General features: G+C 40.9%; 1 protein-coding gene across 2 annotated transcripts; it reads left to right on the top strand.

Annotated features, from left to right (window-relative positions):
- The first annotated feature begins 3,263 nt into the window (after positions 1-3,263).
- LOC135651032 (probable RNA-binding protein ARP1) lies at positions 3,264-7,533 on the top strand. 2 transcript variants are annotated; one of them, XM_065170805.1, is made up of 6 exons: positions 3,264-3,612; positions 3,694-3,871; positions 4,072-4,222; positions 4,798-4,837; positions 5,036-5,315; positions 7,297-7,533. In XM_065170805.1, the coding sequence occupies exons 1-6, from the start codon at positions 3,445-3,447 to the stop codon at positions 7,335-7,337; spliced, it is 858 nt and encodes a 285-aa protein (XP_065026877.1). In that variant the 5' UTR covers positions 3,264-3,444; the 3' UTR covers positions 7,338-7,533. The 2 variants fall into 2 exon arrangements, with proteins under 2 accessions (XP_065026877.1, XP_065026876.1); XM_065170804.1 differs by having other exon boundaries at positions 3,267-3,612; positions 7,288-7,533.
- The last annotated feature ends 914 nt before the right edge of the window (positions 7,534-8,447 follow it).

Genomic DNA, 8,447 nt, shown 5'->3' with positions numbered 1-8,447 from the left:
GCTCCTAAGCTTTTTGATGCAATGACATTAATTAAAGTATCAGCATGAAGGATCTTGTGCTGGAACCTTGTCGTAGTCCTAAAATAATTACAAAAATATATATCTTTGATAAATTTCAGTTTCACATGTTAAGTTTAAGTCACTCTATCATTACACAATTGAGTCAGAATAGTATGATTGATTGAATATATTTTTTTTAGGAGACACATTCTAGCTCCACTATTCTGACTCTTAATCAAGCTAGAAGCATTATCAATCTTGTTTGTGTTGAAACCCTTGCTTGAAGGATGGTCTTCTTACCATGTATCTACTTTTGTTTGTGGCCTATGTAGTCTAGCAGAAGGCATGGTTGAATACTTCTGGTTCTTTTTTCTAATTAAAAGCCTTACTGGGAGCAGCTTTCTTTTGTAGAAGTGGCTATCCTTGGCCTAATTGGTTTAAGTGTTTCAGCTCATAAAGTGGTATAAGGAAATCACAATCGATTATTGTAATCCCAACAATTAAGGGATGTCACAACTATACCAATCATATAGCCTAATTAGTAGAAGTGTTAAAGTTATGAAATAACAATTGATGATTCTAATCCCAACAATTAAGGGATGTCACACCTATACAAATCACATAGCAAATCACATCTAAGAGGTTTTTTTTCTTTTCCTTCTCTTTTTATGTAAGGGTGTATTGATTTCTCCAAACATTAGGTGGTTTCCCTAAAGTACCTGACCTAGATGTATAGCCTGAACAGCTCTCTATTTTAGCGCCCTTTTACTGAACCAACAATTGAGCACTATACACAAAACACGACCACTGCCGATACGTAAACCATGCGTCCTCACATGGTTTGATGAGCAACGCAATTGATCGCGTCACACTTTTGCTCAAATGATCAAGGAATACATCGATTGCTGTAGCTACAGGTGGCATGAACATCTACAAGTTGGAGACAATTCAAGAAGGAACTTGGTCGAGCCGAGTCAAGTTGGAGCATGTAGCTGGGCGTCGGCAGTGCAGGGAAACCATGTTCTGTTAGATCTGTTCGAGCCGTGTTTTGTTAGATTGTCAGAAACTTTGTGCGGCCGACAACTAATCATGTCGGAGTCCCAAACTGTGGATCTCAGTGTGGCGTGGCGCCGTTACCCGGTAGCATGGTTTTCATCCACATTATTCCAGACTTGGTTGATGGACTTGTTGCGATAGGGTCGATGGTATTTTACTTTGTACAGTTAAAAGGGTTCACTGCACATGTAGGGCATGTGCTCAGGAGTTCATAGGGTCACTGGAATCAATCAGCTTGTCACGGATGTGCCATACGCTGATGTCTCGTATTCACCTAGAGTTAATAAGTTGTTTGGTACGCATGCAGTGAATCATGTAGTTATCAGCCAAATTTGTTAATCTTAGACCATTGTTTATTGTGACCTAAACAAATAAACAAAACTAAAACTAAAGCTAACATGGAGTACTAATATGCACACGGCCTCCGAATAGCGGTGGACTCCGCACCACATGGTTAAGTGAACCACCGCCACTTTTTAACTACTAGTTTATAAACCTGTTCGTCTTGAGAGAGAGAGAGAGAGAGAGAGAGAGTACCTGTTCACCAGCTCATCTTCAAAGGCCAGCGCACGAGACTCTCTCCAACCTTCACCCTTGTCCATAATGACCAGATCACAGAGGCCAGAAGAATAATGATAAGTCGTATCCGTCCGTCCCACCTTTCTGTAGATTTTGCCGTCCACGTTAGAACCGGTGGGAGAGAAGGAATTGGGAATAAAGAAAGATCGAAACAGGAGCAAACGGAACACAAGTTTTGCATTGATGTGGCCCACTTGGAGGTTCTAGCTGCTTCACACCATCTGCCGTTCTTAGGAGGTTTGGATGACGTTTGCGTCACGGCCTTTCTTCCCGTTCGCTGTCCTGTTGTGTCATTTATTAGGGTGGAATCCGTTTTGTTTATGTTGCTGCCGCTGACGGAGGATTTGGAGGGCAATGCTACAGTCGTCATTCGCTTGGACAGTTTGCACGTGCTTGGGCCATGCAATCTTATAATATTTGCAGATGGGTTTTTAGGTGGCCCATGGCTTCCTAGACTTGCCCTTGCTGCTACGGCTCCAAACGCAAGAGCTTGCATTGACATGAGTTGGTCCGAAATTTGCTATCGAAATTAATATGGCAATCTTACATCCTACATAAGACATCTTAATATGGCAAGTTAATTGAGATTATTGAATGTCAATTTTGCATTAGCCCAAGGTGCTCAAGTCCAACCAAGGTTGTTTTCAATGTGGTGCATACTTAAGGACAAAAAAAAAAAAACAATTTGATTCGAAGTGTACATTTCAGGCATGGTGATAAAAAGAATGAAAAACACAGGCTCATAGGAAGTAAAAAAAATTGTAATTTTAAATATATCAAGAACTTATTAAGAATAGAATAATAGAAAAACGTAATGTTTCCTGCATCTTTTCGTTTCGTGAATGGAGCGTATAAAACGGAGACGTTGGCACCAAAAGAATGCTAGGTTTTATTAAATATTTACCGATAAATTATTTTGTACGCATTCATATTATATCTCCTAAACTCGGAGGGGATTTAGCAGAAGTATAACCCACGGTCGGTTACCTGGGTGCACTCCTCTGCTCATCTTGTCGCTCCTTTCCGAGGGAAGGCCGCTGAGCATGCCACAGAGACGGCATCATGAGAGAGCAGCGTACAGTGTGCTTGTTTCAATCGTCTGCTATCGAGAAGCAATAAATAAATCCGATTCCATCTTACTGGAAAACCATAATTTTTTTTCATTTCATCGTTGCATTGCTGCAAACGATTGCGAAGAACCACGGATCATCACCCTACAAAATCCAACAGCAATGCCTCGTCTTCACATCGAAGTAAGAGTTATTCCTTTTCTGCCTTCTTTTGTTTGGTTTAAATTCTTACTCTAAATGTCATTAAATCTCACTGTATGTTTATATCAGAACCAAAGAAGACAGGCAAGCGTATCCCACCGCGGATCATGACCGAGGACAGCCTACGTGTCTTCTTTGTGCACAAGATAGATGTCGGGGCATAGATTGTCAAGCTTCCTAATGGTGGGTGGCAATGATAATACATTCATATTTAGTATGAAGGTCTAACTTTTCTAGTCAAAGCAACGCGGATGCACGTTGCTAGGACCGCTCGGCCGAGCTGTCCTCCCATCCCATGTCACTGCCTTCCCCGCCACCTCGCTTATGGATATGATTCACCATACCGGCATCCTTTTACCCCAAGAGCTGGAGCACCAGCAAACCGTGTCCCCGGTCCTACCCCCGAAAGATCCTCTATATATACACAGCCTCTTTCCTCCTCTTTCCCACCGTTCTCCTCCCTTCCTAACTGCAAGGGTTCTGATATCGATCGAGCAGCAGCTGGGAAAGGAGTCTTTGTATTGGGAGGAGGAGATCGATGGGGCAGCCGTTTGGCGACACGACACTGACCAAAGTGTTCATCGGTGGGCTTGCGTGGGAGACGCAGAAGGAGGCGCTCCGCGAGCACTTCGACAAGTACGGCGACATCCTCGAGGCCGTCATTATCTCCGACAAGACCACCGGCCGATCCAAGGGCTACGGCTTCGTACGTCCTTTCCCTATTTGCTCGTGTGGTTATATTCACATCTTTGCAACTGAAGCTGCAGCGACGGACAAACGTGAGCAGGTGACGTTTAAGGAACCAGAGGCGGCGCGAAAGGCGTGCGAAGACGCGGCGCCGATGATAAACGGCCGCCGTGCCAACTGCAACCTCGCTTCCCTGGGCGCGAAGCGCGGCAGCCTGCGCCCCTCTCCTCCCACCACTCCAACGCCGCTCTCTGCCCACGGCTACCACCCCCCACCTGGTACGTCCCTATCATTGGTTCTTCTCCCTGCAACTCTCCTCTGTGCTCACTTCCAAGAGAAACAAAGAAGGGGCCTGCCTCGGCCTTCTTGTTTCTTCTTAGACAACGTGACCAAGTAGAAAATGGATTCCTTCTCTACTAGAAGATTGTTAGTGACTTAATCCTTGGTTGTGTTTGGTGCTGGGTGTGAGCTGATGAAGGGATGGCGGTGGAATCGAGGGGCGTGTCAACGGTCCCGCCGGCAGCACCGTGGTCCTACCCACATACCTCGGGGACGCCGACGCCACTCTCGCCGTTCCAACTCCACCACTGGCACGGTGTTCTCCCCTTCTACGATGCCGCCGCCTACGGGTAAGCCCCTAACATTCTCGCCACTGATCTACTGCCGCCTAATAGCAGCGGCGGTGCCGCGAGAAAGCCACCGCCGTCTCCCGTCTCCCGTCTCGGTCATCGCCCGGTCAACAACGCCCACGGGATCGGGTGGAGATTCGACAGGAAGGTAATGGAGGGCCTGCAAAAACCGTCGCCCGACCTTCTTGAATAAAAATTATGTGATCGAATCAGATGGACGGTTCAGATTTAGTAAAAGGTGGGATGAACGGTTGTGAGTCAATATGATTTGCGTCCGGAAAGGATCCGCCCCAGCTCGCACATGCGACCTGGGCACCGGTCACATGGCCTCGATCAACGTGATTGGCGCAAGTGGCCTAGCCGTGACGCGGGCGCACCGACGGAGACGGAGACGGAGACGGATCCGTCACTAGTGCCCTGGCCAACCACGTGCTTGCACGGCAGTGGCGTACTCTCTGGGCCCGCCTTTGTTTTGAAGTGTCTTCATCCATTGGCTCACATCGCGCACAACACATACACTCACTTTTTACTACTATTTCTGGGTTGTGACTCCACGAGTTGCTTATATCCTGCAGGTACCCCCCTAATTACGTGACAGACTTGGGTTACAATGCGGTAATCTCAGCATCCTATGCTCATTAAATGATTCCCCCTGTGACATGAATCATCTCTATTGCAAGGAAATGATTTATGTGCGAGTGTCCCTAATATTAATATGGTAGATCCTAAATCTACCAAAGAAATCGTATCAGTGATTGTTGAATGCACCAGAGAGATAACTGCTGTTCAATGACGTGCCCGCTTCTTTTCTAGTTTGACGAGCAGAAGCTGGGCAACATTGGTGGGGGACGATACTTCCAGGGGCAGTTCCCTTACCCAGCACAAGGTGGAATGGTTGTTCCCAATGGGATGATGCCAATCTACCCACTCTACCACTTGCAATATCATCAAGGCATGGGAGTGCATTATTCCCACTGCATGGGAGTGCATTATTCCCACTGCTTCCCTACCACAAACGCTGCTACTGGTGCCGCAATGACAACCATTCCCACCATCGCCAAGCCTACCACAGTCCCTCCTCCAATTACCGCAGGTAACCATTACGATCTCATCTCTAATACTTCCTACTAATATCTAGCATCATGTGTAAACTAAACCTATGCATTCATGTCACAACACACTGATGTTAACTTGATAGATTTTAACCACTGTTAAAATATGTTGGACTTACAAGTTAAAAATGATTTAGGAGTTAGATTGCTTGTAGATTTAAGCATCTCAAAGAAAGAGAACATGTATCTATGACCTACACATGTACAATTGTTGAGACCCAATAAACTGATCACACATCCTTATTTGTTCGTGCAAAAGAATGGACAGATTATTTGTTAGATTGTTCTTTCATTGATATTAAATTATCTATAAAGAAATGATTTAAATTATTAAATTATTTATTAAAAAATTTAAATCTTAAGATTCAAATGAATCAAGTAATCGATCTGGATATATCTAGTTCTACTACCAGAAATAATGATAGAATTCTAATAGTGGTAGATAGATATTTATGATCCTATGTATTTGTATATTAATTTGATATGTTTATCGGACTTGATCTCGAAATTGATCCTATGATATAGTATACTAATATATCATATGTTATTAGTGCATTAATATAGTGATAGTCAGTTTAATCATTGTGAACCACACATGTCTAGTGTGACTCTTGATGCAAGTATGATTGTGGCATATATTAGTGCGATAGCATGGAGAATTCCAAAACTTCTACTTTTCATCACTGATATGTTATGTATCATAAAATTAATCTTTACATTATTGCTCAAAGAAGAATGACCAAATATCATATCGAGCTTCATGGTCTAAATCTTAAGTAATATGTATAAAATATTATTTCTTAGTCCATGCACCACTCTCAAATAATGTAGATGAGACCATCGATTCCCTGGTATCATCATAATCGTTGGTCGGGACATTGTTTTTCACGTCATTGCTATATCTTTGGATTGAGTGGGTTATCGAATGCGATTGATAAGTTATCTATATATCTTTAATTAGAGAGTTTTTCCCTCTAATATAGGTGTTAATCCTTCTTAATTAGCCTAGTAAGCTTGATCTAATTTATAAATTATAGCTTTATGGAGTTCAAGCAAATGAGAGAAATATACGAGTGAGAAAGTGATTGAGAGAGTAGATGAGTTATGGAAAGTAAAAGGATAAGGGGGTAGAATAGTTTAAAACCCTTAGATTTGATTCAAACGGTCTACTTTACCATTTAAATTCAATAAATTCATACCATTGATTGATATCGATCGAAATTCGACTCTTATCAATCGGTATATATTAGTAACAATCAGATTTTGACTGACTCGATTAGTATAGACCTCGTATCAAGTGACACGGAGTCCCCTGTTATGGATTGCTCAGTGTAGGACGATCCACATGTCGATTCCCTATTGGATCAATATATATTGCCCGATACATATCGACATGACGAACATGCTTGGATATCAATTGTTGCTTACAAAATATTAAGGCACAACTAGTGCATCTCATTAAGCCTTACTAAATATAAGGTTCAGTTATCTTCACACTTAGAAACTTGATGTGCTAATCAAAGTACAAATATAACACAGAATTTCTAGGATTAAATGCATGAAGTGCAGTCTAGCAGTGCCGCTATATTGTGTCATACCTCTAGGGCATATATTGATAGTTATTTCCTACTTTCACTCTTCATACTAATGCTTAACGGATCTTGATAGAATTTATGATAGACACATTAACTTTGTTTAAGTCTAATCCACTAACTTAACATATTTAAACTACATTCCATTAAGCTCTACTAAACTTGCCAACCTACAAATCCAACAAAACATGAGGTATTTCAGATTACAAGACCACTTGCAGCATATATATAAATATAGTTGCTAGTGGCATATTTTCGGCAAAATTCTTGTAGGTGGTTTTTTAGCAAATGAAGTCATAAGCACAATTAAATTTTTAGCAAATTCTCAGCTTCCATATGTCGTTCACTAATATCTGAACAGTTTGTGTAGGTATGGAACGAGTCAGTGGAGGCAGCCATATGGTTGAATAGAAGCAGCATGAAGCACCCTCATCTGAAGAAGGGTTCTGTCTCTCATTTATTCCATCAGACCTATCGGATTCTTTCAAGTCAGTCTAACCTGCATCGCGGTGATGCTCACTCAATCTGTAACCGACACATTTTTAGTTTACCAAATTATTTTATGGTAAACTCTTAGATCTTCTATTTCACGAATAGCATCTATCTACCAGACATGTTGGTTCCTTCCTAAATATGCATACCTTTCTATCTATTATTTAAATGTTTGAGAAATTATTGTGAAATTTGTTGGATAAAAATTAAAAGATTCGGATTTCAAGTAAGAAATAAATAAAATAATAAAAATAAAAGAATAAAGTTTAAAATGAACTTGGAAGCACGTAAATGTTGTCCTGAGATTATAAGAATTTTATCTTAAGATTCAATTGAGCACGATGGTGGAGTGATTTAAATATTCTCTCTCAAATAGTAAAAGTATATTAAAAAATAAAAAAAATTGAATTAATTGTTGAAATATGCTAGTCAGTATTGCAAATTAATAACATGAGTGATAGTACATGATACGTTACATATTCTTTTTCTTATCATTATTGGTATTTTCTCATTATTGGTATTTTCTTATTTTACGTTGCATATTATATATATTGTGATGTTTATGAATCTGTTCAATGAGAATCAAATCATGATGAGATCACGATAATTAGACTGATTCGTTTTTAAATATAGATTATAAATAATCTCAATTGTAGGTTACTTAAGAAGGAATCGAGATAATCAAATAGACTAGTGTAATATATACCCGTCCATATAATGGAGACGATTGATCTTACAATTGCTTGTGTGAGGACACTATGGATAATGAGTTCACTAATTAATCTGCTCACGGAATACTGAATAGCTAATGATATATTATTGTCAGATAACAATTCCGTAGTCCTAATTATATATTTGGTCCTTAGACTTGAGATACGAAGGATGCCCTGTATGAGTACTCCACCCTTTGATACCAGGCTTATAGGTATGGAGGTTCTAGATCTAGTACAAACGATCATCAAGAGTGGTAAGACACCTTACAAAGGCAATTGAGTGTCGATAAAGGATCATCCGCTCTCGGTATCATGA

This window comes from Musa acuminata, chromosome BXJ3-10, assembly GCF_036884655.1.
Source record: "Musa acuminata AAA Group cultivar baxijiao chromosome BXJ3-10, Cavendish_Baxijiao_AAA, whole genome shotgun sequence".
Classification (NCBI taxonomy): Eukaryota; Viridiplantae; Streptophyta; class Magnoliopsida; order Zingiberales; family Musaceae; genus Musa; species Musa acuminata.
Note: the sequence above shows the minus strand (reverse complement) of the source record. Positions and strands in the feature narration are given on the sequence as shown.

Coding starts and splice junctions, on each gene's coding strand:
- LOC135651032 (XM_065170804.1), top strand. CDS start 3,445: ATGGGGCAGCCGTTTGGCGACACGACACTGACCAAAGTGTTCATCGGT. Junction 3,613..3,693: donor GATCCAAGGGCTACGGCTTC/GTACGTCCTTTC, acceptor AAACGTGAGCAG/GTGACGTTTAAGGAACCAGA. Junction 4,223..4,797: donor TACGATGCCGCCGCCTACGG/GTAAGCCCCTAA, acceptor TATATCCTGCAG/GTACCCCCCTAATTACGTGA.